Source organism: Hyaena hyaena, unplaced genomic scaffold, assembly GCF_003009895.1.
Source record: "Hyaena hyaena isolate Hyena2069 unplaced genomic scaffold, ASM300989v1 scaffold_851, whole genome shotgun sequence".
In the NCBI taxonomy this organism is placed as follows: domain Eukaryota; kingdom Metazoa; phylum Chordata; class Mammalia; order Carnivora; family Hyaenidae; genus Hyaena; species Hyaena hyaena.
Genome location: NW_024081483.1, coordinates 37,769 through 54,916, shown reverse-complemented (window position 1 = coordinate 54,916; position 17,148 = coordinate 37,769). Strand labels below are relative to the sequence as shown.

General features: G+C 46.7%; 1 protein-coding gene across 1 annotated transcript in view; it reads right to left on the bottom strand.

Annotated features, from left to right (window-relative positions):
• RGS6 (regulator of G protein signaling 6) overlaps nucleotides 1–17,148 on the bottom strand; it is a gene marked incomplete at its 5' end in the record, with an annotated part of 102,492 nt that overhangs the window by 68,497 nt on the left and 16,847 nt on the right. The window contains 3 exons of the mRNA XM_039219954.1: nucleotides 13,943–14,004; nucleotides 15,106–15,204; nucleotides 16,873–16,947. Coding sequence (XP_039075885.1) covers nucleotides 13,943–14,004; nucleotides 15,106–15,204; nucleotides 16,873–16,947 — 236 coding nt within the window. The remainder of the gene's footprint in view (nucleotides 1–13,942; nucleotides 14,005–15,105; nucleotides 15,205–16,872; nucleotides 16,948–17,148) is intronic.

Below are 17,148 nucleotides of genomic sequence, written 5' to 3'. Positions count from 1 at the left end.
CAGCAGGACCTCACGAGGCCAGAGAGCAGCCAGAAGGATGCGAGCTGTAATGAAACACAGGCTCACAGCCAGGTGTCTTTTAGAGAGATTCGGGGATATCTTCAGAGCATGGAGGAGAGGGGTGAGATATAATGGTGATGTTGATTCAAGAGAAGTGGTTAAGAGCCCAAGGAGGGATTTGTAACCACTCAAGAGCACAAGACACGACTATGTAACAGGAATTAATTGTCAGTGAAGCTGGGGGCACCTGGGTGGCTCAGTGGGTTAAGCATCCGACTTCAGCTTAGGTCATACCTCATGGTTCATGAGGTCGAATCCTGCATCAGGGTCTCTGCTGTCAGCATGGAGCCCAATTCAGATCCCACGTCCTCCCCCTCGCCCTCCCCTGCTCACACACTTTCATTCTCTCTCTTTCAAAATTAAACATTTTTTTTTAAAAAAAGTGTAAATGAAGTTGTCTCATGGCCTATTCCCACATTGTGCCTTCTCAAAACACAGGGTTTGGACAGGACCCTGGATATACATGGAAGAACACAAGAACAGAGGGGTAAGAACTTCCTACAGAAACGCCTGGACAATCTGTGCCAAAGCAGAAGAGCTCAGATCAGTATGATCACTAATCAGTCCCCCAGCCCCAGCGATGGGCAGCACTGGCCAGCAGGGAAATTTGTTGTATTAGAAGAGGAATGGCGTGGGGCGCCTGGGTGGCTCAGTCGGTTAGGCGTCCGACTTTGGCTCACGTCATGATCACATGGTTTGTGGGTTCGAGCCCCGCGTCGGGCTCTGTGCTGACAGCTAGCTCAGAGCCTAGAGCCTGCTTCCGATTCTGTGTCTCCCTCTCTCTCTGACCCTCCCCTGTTCACGCTGTTTCTCTCTCTCTCTCTCTCTCTCAGAAATAAATAAAAAATATTTAAAAAAAAAAAAAAGAAGAGGAATGGCGATTTTGTTAAAGTATAGTATAAATGAAATTGGTCAGAAGCTTTGTAAAGAAACCAGTAAAAACTGGTCATGGGCATTTTAAATGTTGCATTTTACTGGTAGAAGTGGGATGTACTGACTGAATCATCAGAATTAGAAAGAATTATACAGGGTTCAACTAGGACCTTCTGATCAGTGAAAGACTTAGAAATTTTTGAAGATATTTTAGAAAGGAAGATCTTGAGATTCTAAGAGAAAGGAAGAGATTGGATGGTATATTAATTTCTAACAGCTGCTGTAACTGCTACGTACTTAATGGCTTAAAAAAGCACAAATGTGGGTTTCTGGGTGGCTCAGTCAATTGAGTGTCTGACTGCTGATTTGTGCTCAGGTCATGGTCTCAAGGTTTGTGAGATTGAGCCCCACGTCAGGCTCTGTGCTGACAGCGCGAAGCCTCCTGGGGATTCTTTCTACCTCCCTCTCTCTCTGCTTCTCCCCACACTCATGCCTTCTCTCTCAAAATAAATAAACTAAAAACTAAAAATAAAGCACAAATGTATTATCTTATACAAAGATCAGAAGCCTGAAATGGACATTGCTGGGCTAAAATCAAGGTGTCAGCAGGACTATGTTCCTTGTAGAGCTTGAGGGAAGAACCCGTTTCCTTGCCTTTTCCCCCTGGGAGTGGTGTCCCCATTCCTTGGTGTCTGGTCCCCTTCCCTCTTCAAATTCAGCAATACCTGCCCAGGGCTGGCTCATACTGTGTCACTCTGACACTGACCCTTTTGCTTCCCTTGTCTACAACAAGGGTTATTACCCTGGGTTACACTGGGCCCACCTGGATAATCCAGGGTAACCCCCTATGTTAGGTCAACTGACTAGTAACCTTAATTCCATCTGCAAACGCAATCCCCCTTTGCAACCTAATGTATTTACAGGTTCTGGGGATTAGGACACGGACACCTTTGAGGGACCCTTATTCTGTCTTCCACAGGTGTAATTTGAGAGGAACTTGTGCAGAAGATAGAGAATGAAGTCATTTAACAGAAGGTGTGGTGGTAGGTCAGCGGTGTATAGAAGGCTAGCATGGACTTTTTAGAAATGGCACCAACATGTTCTATTGCACTGTCATTGTTACAACCTATGCACATAAACTCCGTGTTCATGAATTTACACTCGCTTGTTTGTCCTGTTTGCCACCATTGCTGCATGGGAGACAGGAGACAGCAAAGTGCCTTCTCTTGGGGGTTCCCATGAGTAGCTTTGGCTCTTAGTGGCAAAGAGGGTTAACTCCATCACTGGGGTGGCAGACGACAGACAGTAGGTGAAAGAACACCCCATACCAGGAAGAGTCGGAAGAGGCCTCTTCCCTGTGCTTCTCAACACCATGAGACTAGCCAGAAACAGCACACGGAGTGGAGTGTGAGCAAGCACTGCTGGTCTGGTCCCTGCTGCCTCTCATCTGGGCTGGGCGTGCCTTATGCTTAGGAGCTAATGCTTCCAAAGTGAGATACAGCAGAAAGAAACAAAGCGTTGCCTACATAGGATAAGACCTAAGCTTCAGGCAGAGAGAATAAAAGGCCTTAGGATCTGCATGTAGGCCATGCAATGCCATTTCCCAGGTGTGAAAAGAGGTACAAATGGAGGCAGAAGTGTCTTCTAGGAACACAGTGAGTGTACTTGGTTGTGTTGACTCTGGTGCTATGTCTCGTGGGGTGTGAGTGAAGCCGCTAGGAATCCAGGGTGGTGAGAAGCCCTCCAGAATTGGGCGAACTAGCACAGAAGACATCTCTGGGGTCTTGCTCAGTTCTACTCAGACTCCTCGAAACTGCACCCCAACATGGGTTTCCATGTACTAACAGGCCCTGCTCCTGGCTACGGTTGATCTGTCCAGCAATGGAAACTTTACTGACCAAAGGTGGGTTAATCCTTCTCTAGCTTTTTTTTTTTTTTTCTAACTCTAACTGCAGTTACAAAGTTCAGAGGCTGGAGGCAGTGCTGTTTCTTTCTTTCTTTCTTTCTTTCTTTCTTTCTTTCTTTCTTTCTTTCTTTCTATCTTTCTTTTTTTCACGTTGGGATTTTTTTTTTAAATACTTGCATTTCTTTTCAAAAACATGTTTATTTATTTTTGAGAGTGAGAGAATGGGGGAGGGGCAGAAAGAGTGAGAGAGACAGAGAATCCGAAGCAGGCCTCTCTCACTGTCAGCACAGAGCTCGACGTGGGGCATGGATTGATCATTGAACTTAGCCAGAGAAGCACAGGCTAAGCAAAGTCACAGGTCTAAGAGCTGCTAGTCCATTCAGAGTAGTGGTGAACTCAGATACTGAAGGCATGAATAAGGCTATATGTCACATGTGAGTAGAAAGGCTAGAGTCAGGGCATGCAAAGAACAAAGGTCAGGACCAAGCAAGGGGCAGAATCCAGGTAAATAGATAAGAAGCAGCAAAATGAAGACACACAGAGGAAAAGGAGGACTGGAAGCCTAAAATCCAGGAAATCTGGAACCAAAAGATCTGGAGGAATTGAAGGAGAAAATTAATAAGGGACAGACAAAAAATACCAGTAACAAGGAAGGACCTCAGACAAGTCAGTTTTGCTGTCTCTGGTCCACAACTATGGTATAGGCTCCTATTAGAGAGTGTTGTGTTAACATGCAGATACTATTAAGAAGGTATACAGTTAGAGGACCTGGTGAACTACCCAAACTCTGCCTTAGCTACCCTTTCTCTCCATAAGGTCCCTTAGAGATAGCTAGATGCAAGACAAAACAAAAGAAAGAAAAACACAGTAATGATTTATTATTACCTAGAATCTGAGCTCCAAATCCCAGTGCAAATGTCAAGTGTGTGGGTGAAGTACATCAGGCATTTATCTCCCTTTTCCTTGGCTAGAGTTCTAAGTGACCCTCTTCCCTAAATGCAAACCCACATTTCAGAACTTCACCATTCAAATGAGACCATTAAGCCATTCCTATTTCTTCCTCTACCCTGTATTCCAAAACTTATTGGAAATCCTTCAGAGAGAGATTATACTTGATCAAGTAGTTAGTTAGCTCAGTTAGAGCAGATCCTTGAGCCCAAGGCCAGACATTCAATCTTCATTTGAACCACCTGGTGTCATGCCCTGTGATCACAGGGAGAGCAAAGGGATGGTATGTGGGTTAAATAGTAGGAACCTACCCTTATTTGGAGAGCACAACTCTAAGACCTCTAGAAACATGCCTTAGTGACTTTAGGTTGGCAGTACCATCTCTGTAAGGATACTACAACAGTTACCTACATATAGAACACATGCAAATGAGTTTGAGCCCTGTGCAGAGAATGCATATGTTGAAACCACCCTTTAAATCCCAACATAGGGGAGCCTGGGTGGCTCAGTGGGTAAAGCGTCTGACTTCAGCTCAGGTCATGATCTCATGGTTTGTGGATTCAGTCCCCATGTTGAGCAGTGCCATTTCTTAACACATGTCTGTGATGGAAGAGAAGGAGGCTAATATGGGAAGTGGAATAGGACAAGAGATGAAGAAGGAGTCTCAGGAGTGCTCAAGGCCCTGGCTCCAGCCACTCTTGTGCCTAATAGCACTGCTGGCCTTCCCAGAGTTCACCTCTGCAGCTCCTCCTCATGTTCTGTGGGTCAGCACCTACCTGCTCCTTTTAGCTGACCTGGGTTCAAGCTGGGGTTCTATTGCCTGGCAACAGAGCAGTGCAACCGAAAATAGGATGAAGGTGATGGGAATGTGAAAGGGGAGTTCATGGAGGCAGCCCTTTGTAGCATTAGCCAGAGAGGCTTCCTCTCCCCCAGAACATGCATTTCCTTGCAGCACAGAGACAAGATACCAGAGTCTCATGGAGACACACGAAGACGATGAAATGGTCAAGCAGGCAATGAGGGAGGTAGCAGTGGTTGGTACAAAGTACTATTTGGGTCCAAAGTCAGTATCAGTGACTACAGGAAGATTTGAGCTAGGACAGGAGAAGCAGAGAGAGAACATAGAGGCACGGAAAGAGCTTTGCAGACAGCTGGCACATAACAGCACACAGGCAACGATGACCACAGATCGCTGGGTGTGGATGGCACCAAAGTAGAATTGGGAGGTGTCACAGACTACATTGTGTCCCACGCCCCCAGTTTCATATGTTAAAGCTTTAACCCTGCAAGGTGACTGTTTTGAAGACATGATCTTTAAGGAAGTAATTAAGGTTAAGGTCATGGGGTGGGGCCCTGATTTGATAGGACTTTCTTCCTAAAGAGGAAGAGACACCAGGGCTCTCTCTCCTCTGCATGCACACACAGGAAAGACCATGTGAGGACACAGCAAGGAGGAGGCTGTCTACAGCCAGGAAGAGAGGCTCCACCAGAAACCAGTCTTGCTGGCACCTTGACCATAGACTTCCAACGTCTAGAACTGTGAGAAAATAAATGTCTGTTGCCTATATCACCCAGTCTGTGGTATTTTGTTACAGCTATCTGAGCTGACTCATACAGGAGGAAATGGAAAAAATAAAATAAACACAGGAAATCCAGAGGGAAGTCCATTGAGACAAATATTTCTCATTGAGCCATCTTAATATCTTTGTGCCCGTATCTCTGCCTCCTTGTGATTAGTATATGGTGTTGTTATTTTCAAATGCCAAATTCTCACATCATTAGAAGATGCTGACACACTAGCCATTAGCAAACGTGCTATCCACCATCATCAGGTGCTTTGAACTAGTTCTTGGGTGGGGTATGGGGCTGGCCAATTAATCCCCATATTCCTTTCCATTTCCTTGTAGAAAGCAGCAGAAATTCACCATCCAGCTGCCAAGGGTAGAGCCCATGGTCAGTCATTAGTCAATATTATTCAGCACCTACTAGTGCTATGAAATAGTGAACAGCTCCCTGGATCACAGGATGATGCTCACACTGACCTAATAGCAAAGTCATGGCTTCTAACTACTTTAACCAACCATAGTTCTTCCATATACATGTGTGTGTGTGTGTGTGTGTGTGTGTGTGTGTATGGGGGGCTTATATATATGACATACATATGTTCTATATATTACAGCTGACTCTTGAATAACATGAGGGTTAGGAGCATTATACCCCTGTGCAATAAAAAACCTATACAATTCTTGACTCCCTCAAAATAACTTTTAATAGCCTACTATTGACCAAAGCCTCACTAATAACATAAACAATGCATATTTTGTATGTTATATGTATTATGTACTGTACTATTTAAAAAAAGTAAGCTAGAGGAAAGAAAATGTTATTTTTTTTTAAAAATATTAATTTTGAGAGAGAGAGAGAGAGACAGTGAGTAGGGGAGGAGCAGAGAGAGAGAGGAAGAGAGATAATCCTAAGTAGGCTCTGCACCATCAGTGCAGAGCCTGAGGTGGGGGTCGATCCTATGAACTATGAGGTCAAGAGTTGAACACTCAACTGACTGAGCCACCCAGGTGCTCCAGAAAAGAAAATGTTATTAAGAAAATCATAAGGATGAGAAAATACATTGACAGTACTGTACTACATTTATTGGAAAAAAAATCCATGCATAAGTGGAGGACAAACTCACTCATGTTGCTCAAGGGGTCAACTGTGTTTGTGTATATGTATATATATACATATATATCTATATATCAGGCTGTTATTAATGATTGCTAATTAGGTTCTACTTTTGATAAAACTAGAGAGGAGAGAAATAACAAAAGCAAATTTAGAAAACTTTTAGTCCAACCACTTAAAAAAATCTGAGAAAAAGTTTTAGAATTCATCCTTTCTCCCTTAACAAAAAGTAAAGACATAATTTTGCTATATATTGTATAGAATATAATAAAAAAATTAAGGTGAGCTGGAGGAAGAAAAGATGGCATCTGTGATGGGTTGAGGGGTTCCTGGAAGGGGTCCCTAGAATGATGCACACATATGGAGTGTGGTTCACGGAGTAGGTGGGAGAGAAGACAGGCCCACAGAGTCCAGGGAGGCGGGCAGCGAGGGATGGCCAGCAGCTCTGAGACAACAAGGCACGGAGTGGAAAGCATTATATGGGCCTGTGACCATTATTCCTATTTTAGAAATACAATACAAGTGCATGACAGCACTCATTAGGGGATCAGGCCTCTAACTGGGGAGAAACCTGGAAACCGAATATGGAAAAGGTGAATAGGAGAGTATGTTTGCATCCTCTTGAACTTTGTGTGCTGTTTTCTAGACGTGAGGCACTAAAGAGAACCAGGACAGGAAGAGAGGGTTAGAGAGGGAAAGGAAATGTCAAGCAGAACTGCAGAGAGGGAAGAAGAATGTTTGGCTCCTATTCATTCATTCATTCATTCATTCATTCATCCATCCATCCATCCATCCATCCACTTTCATTCATCCACTTTTCTCACCTTAGAGAGAGTGAGGAAAAGAGAGAATATAAAGAACTCCTAAACTGCGGGTCACCAAGAGAAAACACATTCCAGGGAGAAACTGGGAATGAGTGAAGGGATGTGAAGGTGAATTTAGCCCCTCAGAGGGATGAGAATATGCCAGGCCAGGGATCTCAGCCCTTCTAGATCTCGGTCTGGATATAATCGCCCTGGTGATCATGTTACCTCTGATCTTTTTTTCCCTGTCACCTAAGATGGGCTGGGAGAAGGGAAAAGCAAGGATCGCAGGGTGACTGGAATCACACAAAAGTAAAGTTGTAATGACCCCTTGGTTCCTTTTTTCCTTCCCTGACAACAGTCACTAGACATTAAGTTCATGGACTTCCATCATCCTAGCAGGGCTTTAAAACCCCTTAGGGTATCCTGCCCCTTGCTGTCTTATCTCATTTTGTTAATTACATTTCATTATCATGGAGGGTCGGGAGGCAGAGAAGAAACCAGCATCCAATTTCAGAGAGCAGCCGCGATCCCGAGATGGGCAAGCAAGATGCTGGTAGAAAATCAATTCAGCAGTCAGCTGTGATGCACGAATGGCTCTCAGGGAAAGGGTCAGGATAGCCAAGCACACAAGCAGATACAAGAGGAGACAAGTCGATCTCTCTGTGTGGGGCAGGGTGGTGTGGCTCCCACACTACCTGGTCAAGATCAGTGCCACTGTGAGTGAGGGGAAGTCTCTGGGGACACAGAGACTTTTCAGACAACTTGGAGTTAAAATGTATGGAATTTTTCATTCCCAAGTTGTTTTGTCAAGTGCTGTAAGGCTTGGGTGAATACAGGAGGGGCTTCCTTGAGGATTCTGGCAAAGGGCAGTAAGACCTCATTTACTTGGCACCTTCAAGTATTGAGGGATCATAGGTGAGATATGTGACCCAAAGGGGCTCTGAGCGGAGTCTACAATGACACAAACTCTATTCCTCGAGGCTCGTCATCTGAATTTGAGAGAGCTCATCTCTCAGAAAAGATTCTTCACTCTTGCTTTAGAATAAAGGCTAAGGAGCTTGGTCGTTTGATTTCCTGGTATGGTAGATCAATTTAAAAAGAGTCTCGGGGCGCCTGGCTGGCTTAGTCGGTTAAGCGTCCGACTTTCGCTTGGGTCATGATCTCGCAGTTCGTGGGTTCGAGCCCCGCGTCGGGCTCTGTGCTAACTGCCAGCTCAGAGCCTGGAGCCTATTTTGGAGTCTGTGTCTCCCTCTCTCTCTGACCCTCCCCTGCTCACGCTGTCTCTCTCTCCTTCTCTCCTAGAAATAAATTTAAAAATATATTAAAAAAATAAAATAAAAAAATAAAGAGTCTCTCCAGCCCTTGAATTTGGTCTGGGCTCGTGACATGTGTTAGCCAGTAAAATACAGCAGAGGTGACACAGTGCCAGTTCCCAGCCTCAAGAGGCTTTGCTTGCTTCTGCTCCCCCCCCCCCCCCGCCCCGCCGTCTCTCTCTCTCTCTCTTTCTCTCAGAATCCTGCTATTCCCATGTGAACAAGGTCAAACTAGCTGGAGGATGAGAGATCCTGTGAAGGAGAACCCAGTCATCCCAGCTGAGGTCATCCTAAACCAGCTGAAGCCAAACACCTGTGAGCCCAGCTAGATCACAGAGCTGCCTCCCCATCCACACTGCACACGGACACAAAACAAGCCCAATGGGGCCAGCTAGGACATGAACACATGAGCAGTGGTAAATGACTGCTGTCTGAAGCCATTAGGTTTTGAGGTTGGTTGTGACTCAGCGACTCTGACTGAAACAACTTGGTCTGCTACAGTTTGTTGACTGGGAACAAGAAAACAAATCAACAACTAAAAAGTAGAAACAGAGGCTCAAAGGATGCAATGGACTGGGGCTGTTTAGAAAAAGGAGAGCACTTGGTTGCACTTCCTAAGACCTTGACCGCTGGTGGTTTTAAATCACAGTATAGAAGTAATCAGGAAAATTTACTGAAATATAGTGTCCTTTCTTTTAATGTTTTATTTAATTTTGAGGGGGGAGGAGAAAGAGAGAGAGTGTGAGTAGGGAAAGGGCAGAGACAGAGGGAGACTCAGAATCCAAAGCAGGCTCCAGGCTCTGAGCTGTCAGCACAGAGCCGGATAAGGGGGCTCGAATCCACGAACCGCGAGATCGTGACCTGAGCCAAAGTCGGATGTTTAACCAACTGAGCCACCCAGGCGCCCCAGTATCCCAGTGCAAATGCATAATAATTTTTAAGAAAGATTCTTGTTGGGGTGCCTGGGTGGCTCAGTCAGTTAAGCGTGCGACTTTGGCTCAGGTCATGATCTCACGGTTCGTGGGTTCGAGCCCCGCGTTGGGCTCTGTGCTGACAGCTAGCTCAGAGCCTGGAGCCTGCTTTGGATTCTGTGTCTCTCTCTCTGACCCTCCCTCGCTCATGCTGTCTCTCTCTCTCTCTCAGAAATAAATAAAAAACATTAAACAATTTTTAAAAAAAGAAAGATTCTTGTTTAAAATAGTTACTATAGAGTGCCTTGGTGGCTTAGTTGGTTAAGCATCTGACTCTTGATCTCAACTAAGGTCTTGATCTCAGAGTCATGAGTTCAAGCCCCACGTTGGCTCCGCCCTGGGTGTGGAGCCTACTTAAAAAATAAAAAATAAAAATAAAAAAGATAATTAACAAAAAAAGCTTAAGGTGTCAAACGTTCTTTATCTGGCGTGGGGACCATACATACTATCTAGAGCAAGAGTCAGGTAACATCTCAAACAGGTGTTTGTATTGCTTCCCTTGCAAAAGGAAGCCTATGGCAGGAAACGGATTCTGTCTGCCATGATGTTGGCATTTAACTACTCATGGTGACAAACGAAATAGTCACAGTTGAAACTGGGATGACCCAAGAAGATCTGTGCAGGAGAGCCAAACTCTTCCCGTATGGCCCTTCCTTCCTCCCAGGTGCCAGATTAGTGGTGCCAGAGAAGCCAGCCGAGGACAGACACACAGACTGTGGTCTGCAGGGCCAGTCTTGGGAGGCAGCCTGCAGGGCTCTCTGTGGAGCAGACCGAAAAGGAGACCAAGTGGCAGAGCTGCATTAGCTCAAAGCTGCCGGACCAGCTTCACTCCTTGGCTTGCCCTTTGTTGCTTCCTTTGAACACCATAAGCCCAGTTCATTCTACCTTGCATACTTGAATTCTGCTTCTTTCCAAGGCACCACAGGAGAAAATAATAATAGTAATAATAATGATAATAATAATAATGGTTCATATTCACTGCATATGGACTAAGTGTCAAGGACCGGACGAAGCTCAGGTCATAAATGAACTCATTTGCCCTATAAGCTAAGTGCTACTGCTCTCTCTCCTTTCAAAAAGTAGAACAGAGGCACAGAGAGCTGAAACAAGTTGCCTGAGGTCACATAGTGAGAAAATGGCAGAGGCAGGATTCTGACCCCGATGGCAGGCTCCACACCCATCCCCTAAATTGTTCTGCCCTGCTCCTTCAGTAGGCAGTTTCCTCATCCCTTCCCAGCTGGATGTGGCTATAACCTGTGACCCATCCCTGACTCTTACCTTTTAATTATTAAAAAATTTTTGTAAATGTTTATTTATATTTAGGAGAGAGAGAGAGAGAGAGAGAGAGACAGAGTGTGAATGGGGGAGGGGCAAGGAGAAGGAGATACAGAATCTGAAGCAGGCTCCTGGCCCTGCGTTGTCAGCACAGAGCCCAGCGTGGGGCTCGAACTCACGAACCGTGAGATCATGACCCGAGACAAAGTCAGACGCTTAACTGACTGAGCCACCCAGGTGCACCTATTATTATTTTTCTTAAGTTTATATATATATCTATATATCAGAGAGAATGAGAGAGAGAGAGAGAGACAGCACATGCTTGTGCACGAGGTGGGGGGATCAGGCAGTGAGAGAGGGAGAGAGTCCCAGGCAGGCTCCATGCCCACTGAGGAGCCTGACCTGGGGCTCAATCTCACCATCCTGAGGTCACGACTGAGTCCAAATCAAGAGTCGAATGCTTAACCGACTGAGCCATCCAGGCGTCCCTCTGATTTTTTAGAACTGGGTCTTCTCGATCATCACCTGTGCTTACGCCTCTCCCCGCCATCAGTGGGACCCGGGGGACAGGGGGCCGGAAACTGGCGTCGGCCTTGTTCTCAGGGGGCCGGTCCTCTGCCTCACGACTTCTGGCTAATTACCACCCATCACCTGCAGCAGGGCCCGGGGAAACCAGACCCGCGCAGGGACGTGTGCGCCCACCTGACACAGCTCAGCCTGCACCTTTGGCAAGCAGAGCAAACGTGCCCAAGGCCAGCTGCCAGCGCCGCCGCCTCCCTGTCCCCACCCCCGCAGAGCCGCTGACAGGCCAAGGCTCCAGGCTGCTTTATCTCCTGCTAACACCCGTCTCCTCTCCCTCCTCCACTTTATCTGGGAGTTTCCTGGTGGTTCTAATGAAAAACCCCTGTGTCACATTGAAAAGTTGCCAGTTATTGCTGCTGGGAATAAAATCCAGTCTCTGCTGGGCGGAGACTCCTGGAGCTTCAAGCTGGGAGTGATGGGAGGGGGTGGGGGTGGGGGTTGAAATAATCTCTCTGGTGCCAGGGGGCAGCCTCTCAGGCATAATGAGATGCCACCTAGGTGGGTGCTCCCTGGCTGCAGTAAAGAAACAAGAGGCGCTTCCAGGCTCCCCACTCACCTGGACTGTCTCCCCCCCCCCCCCCCCCCATGGCCTCAGGCCCCAGCAAACCCATCAGGAGTCAGTGGGCTTCCTTCAGGCTTCAGGCTGACTGGTTCGGGCTCTTTTCCCCACATCCCCAGAGATCGGACCCAGCTGGGGGCCCCTTGTCCGGGGAGCTCTCAGGTCAATCTGCGTGCAGGGCCACGGCTCCCCCCAAATCCTTGGCGACCTGATCCGTCCACTTGCAGATTATTCAAAACACACCAGTTGATTCCCCAGATCTAGGGTTTGGGGTAAACCCCACCCTCAACTCCTCCCTACCTGGATTGTGTGCTCAAAACCACGGACCCGAACAACAAGATGCTCCCCTTCCCCCAGCCTCACATGCTCTCCCTGGACCACAAACTCTCACACGAGCCCTTTGAAGGCCAGGCATCACTAGCGCTGATCCTCCCGGCACACAGGGACAGCCATTCCTGTCCCTCTTTCACAGACAAAGAAGCTCAGAGTCCCTGACAGGCTGTGGCACCAATGGAGTCAAGGTCATCAAGGGCACTCTCTGGGACAAACACAGTGAGATCTGAAAAGCAATTTTAAAGCCTGGTACATAGGGAGCCCCGCATTAAGACAGGGCAGGGCAGGGGGTGGGGGGAGGGGGAGGTGGCTCCATGGCCCCGCAGAGTTAGCTGCAGACATGGCTCTGGTGTCTAAGTGTAAACTGAGGTCCAGTCCCCGGCCACCTTCCAAAGCACTTGCATTAGAGGAAACGAGAGTCTCAGTGACATTTACGGGAGTGATTTTGCCTCCCCCTGGCCCTGCCCTGGGAACATCTGGTGATGTCTGAAGACAGTTTGTTGTCACCGTTGTTTGGTGGGTTTTGGCATCTAGTAGGTAGAAGTCAGGCATGCTGTTAAATGCCCTGAAATGCACGGGACCACCCCAAATGTCAATAGCGACACCACCAAGAAGTCCTGGAATAGATTCGAGGGGCCATCAGAGATGAAGGCTCAAATCCAGGGACATCCTTGGCCCCCTGAAGACAGAGTGTTCATTCAGGTTTTGGTTTGGGGAGTGGGATTTTCTTAGCCTCAATTTGTTGTCATTTATCTGGAAAGAAGATGCAGGTGTCCACCCCAGGGGCCATCAGAGAAAGGCCAGCAGGGTGGACACACAGCCAGACCCCTGCGTGAGCTGGGCTTAAAGGACCCACTTTACTCTGATATCCGATAAATGCTAAGACCCACAGCTTAAGCCCTTGATCCCTCAGACAGTGGCCATCGCTTACATGGTACCATATGGATGAACAAATGTGCAGTTTGGGACTGTCTGATCAGATTTATTCCAGGATGGGTTCCCCAGGTGTCTCTCCTCTTCACTGAGAATTCAAAGAACAGCCCATTTAGTTGACAACATGGAGGCTCCCACGAGTAAACGGAGTGGGAGTGGAACCAGCTACCAGGGCGGCACAAATGCTCCTGCGGAAGCCAGGCTGGAGGTGCCAAATATTTTCTTTACAGTTGATTTGATGCAGTTCTGTGGCTGATGGTGTGTGGAGGTGAAACGCCTCCAGACGGCCGGGCCCCCTCCTGTTTGCGAGGCCCTCACCTCAAAGGGCATACATAATTCCTTTCCCCCTATAAAGTGAATCTGGGCGTTTTATAGCTGCAAAGGGAGCAATCCCATTTGAATTAATCAAGAGTCTGAAGGCAAAAGTGCATTACGTAGCTTTTAAGGACATTCTTCCTAGGTTGACAAGGTCCCATGGCCACCCCCTGAGAAGCTTTCGCAACTGAGCATTTCTTGACATCACTCAAGGGAGGTCTGCTGTCTTAGCTGTATTTGCACGAAGCCTGTGGTTTTTTCACTAGTCAGTTTAAGAAATGACTATGGTCTGCCTCTTGGCGTGGTGCACACTTGTTAGCCACGCCCCCATGACATTTCTCCTTTGCTGAATTAGAAGGAAGCAGTAATATAATGGAGGGGAAACCTACCTTTCAGCCACTTTGGACATTTTTAAACAATGTCTGTCAATCTGTGCATTCAAAAATGTAATCTGGGGAAAGATAGAACAGAGGTGTTAGGACCAAATTCAATTTTTCCCCTTAACCCCCTGAACCCCAACCTTGTATTTCCATCCAGATCCAAACAGCTCCTCTGGCCAGCCTTCACCAGCCCTTCAGCTTTGTGTTCCAATGGCCATGTGCCCTTTTGAAAATTCCCACCACACTCAGGAATCATGCTCCACAATTTTAGCCTATGTCAAGTACTCTCCTGTGCTGTGTTGTAGCCTACCTCTTGACTCCCCAAAGCGATTGCAAACTTAAAGGCGGTGGTATATACATCCCACAAAACTTTGCAATGCTTACAGGCACCGTAAATATCTACTTGGACTAATTTTGGGTGATTTCAGCCTTCACACCTGCATCACACCCACATGCTTGGTGCACTTGACTAGAATCATCAAATAGCTACTTTGCATACATCTGTTTCCTCTCCCGCCACGCTCCTGCTCGCAACATAAACTAGTCAAGGGCAGGCACCTAATAGTTCACTCTTTTGGGTTTCCCAAAAGATGCCAGTAGAGCATAATGTAAAGAGTAGACCCTAAAGTTACTTCATTACCAGTGAACCCTAGAAAGGAGTAATGTAATTAGCTGTTGTCTGCTGACTCGAGTTGACCGGTTAGCTTCTCATCATGAAGGGAGACAATGTGAAACCAAATAATACTGCAGTGGCCCCAGGAGCTGAGCTTTCTTTCTTTGTAAGCTTGCCTTTTGCGTCACAGCAACAAAGTCGGTGGCTCTGAGCTGGCTTACTCTGTAAGTGCATTACAATGGTAAGGACTCTGTGACATCAGTCCCTCCCCCCTGCAGCCCTCACAGCATTCTGTGGGAACCCCAAGTATAGCAGCGCCCCAAGGTATTGGGACAATTCCTTCATGCCCTTCTCTATTAACTTCTGGGGGACTTCGGTGGAGAATTTTTCCTCTCGAGCTTCCACGGTTGTTCACACTCAGAGGTTCGTGTCATCCACAGCTGGGTTCCACTGTGGTTTCTAGGAACTCAAAGCTCACTCAGCCTTCAGAGGTGAGCATTCAAAGGGCTTTCACACTGGCCATGTCTCCTCCTGGGAGTGCGGGAGTCAATTCATTCACCTGTTTCCGGATGTCATCTTTTGTCGTTTTCCTGATTGGCTGACTGGGTATGTGCACGGGGCTTTGAGACTGGGACTCTTCAGTCACACCATACACTGACTGGAGAGGAAGGAAGAATATAGAGTCACGCACACTCAGAGTTGCAGGGGGCCTTAGAGGCAGGTCGTGCAAGCACTCATGTGATGCTTCCGATCCCCTCTGTGACATCCTGACAATAAGTGATCAGCCGCTGCTTAAATGTCTACAATGAGGGGAGCTCTTCCTCCTGAAGCAGCTTGTCCCCTCTTTGGGTCACCACTGTTAGAAAATCTTTCCTGTCACTAAGCTGAAATGGTCTCCTTGAATATCAGTGTTTCTCCAAATATGGTCCATAGACTGTCTGCAAAGAATCATCTGGAAGTACTTGGTGAAGATGCACACAGCTGAGCCCCACCCCAGACCCACCGAATCAGAGTCTGTGGGTGGGGCTTGGGGCTTTGCCCTTTTATCAAATGGCCCAAGTGATTCTAGGGCATAAGAAAGTTCAAGAATAACTATTGAGAGCTATGCACAAAAGATCCCCTCTAGACTTTCTGTTGGCCAGCAGATGACATGTTCATCCAGTATAAATTTGAGAGGGCAGAGTTTTAGATTTTCTTCCTTTTCAGCCAAACAGATTTCTGGCCTTAGTTTCTCCACATGCCATGGCTGCTGATTAAGCCATTCTTTGTGCTGGAGACAGATGAAAAACCCTCCTTGCTTTGGGAATGGAACAAAACCCAGGAGGGTATGCAATGTATAGCTGAAATCTATAAAATCAAGAAGGGCTCAGATGAAGTGGATGTGAGCTCCACGAAATTCTGGAATATTAGAATTAGGAGGCCCTTAAAGATTAAGTGAGGATGTTTTAAGACTAACACTATAAAATGTCATGATACAATAAAAATAGCATAATTATCTCAGTAAAGAATAAAATATGTAAGTAGATTCAAGAAGTTGATATATATGTCAGGGTGTGTGTGTGTGTGTGTGTGTGTGTGTGTGTGTGTAAGAAAATGAAAATGAAAAGACTGGAAATAGGAAAGAAATAGGAATGTCTGGGGACACATCTCTAACTTTTTGAAATTAATATTTTGGAGGACTGACAGGTTCTCCTACAATATGGTCCTGGGTGCCATTGTGAGGTTGGGATACAGCAGTCATGGGGCCGACTGAGTGTGTCACCCCTGGATATGTCATGGCTACTGCCCCTTCAAGGACTGTGAAACACAAATAATCTTTGGCCCATTCACAGTTGAGCAAGATGGTGATTTGAATTTGGATGATTTAGCTATATAAAAGACTTTCTAAGTACTAAGCTCACCTTCACCTGTGGGATTTTGATACTTTTTGTTCATTTCTTTTCCTCCCGAGTCAACTGCTACTTACCCTGCAGACCTCAGCACACCTGAGCCTACTCTAGAAGCCCTCAGGAAGCCCCCCGCCCGGGTCCCCCCTCCTGGCCCTGCTGTACCATCTTGTACTTCCCTCCCGATATTGTTGCCTGTTCGCGTGTTCCAGCACCGCCGGGCTGTGGGATTGGTGAGCACTTGTCACCGTAGTGCAGCAGCAAGAACGGTGCCAAGTACATATCAGCCACTCCACAAATATTTGCAAAATGAATGAATGAAGCGGTTTCAGAGGACAAAATGGGGTGGAATTAACAAATAGCAGATTACTGTTTGAACAGTACCAGAAACAGAAGGGCTATCTGCATCAAGAATTTTCAATTCAGCTAAACTAGCGAACCTTTTTAACCCTCTGTGGGTTCTTCAGACGCCGGCATTTTCTGATATCCATTTCCGTTGTGTTCACACAGCCTGGCTGAGAAAAAAAAATCATCATATAAATTACTAAGTGAAAATCGCACATTCCAGTGTGACCCAAGTGACTCTGTCAGACCCAATCTTCGTCGCTCCCATTGCAGATAATACATGATCGTCTCCATTTTGCCACTTACTATGTCCTTCACAAAGACGTTCCATCTTCAATATGTGTTCCTGCAAAGAGTTCTCACGTGAAATA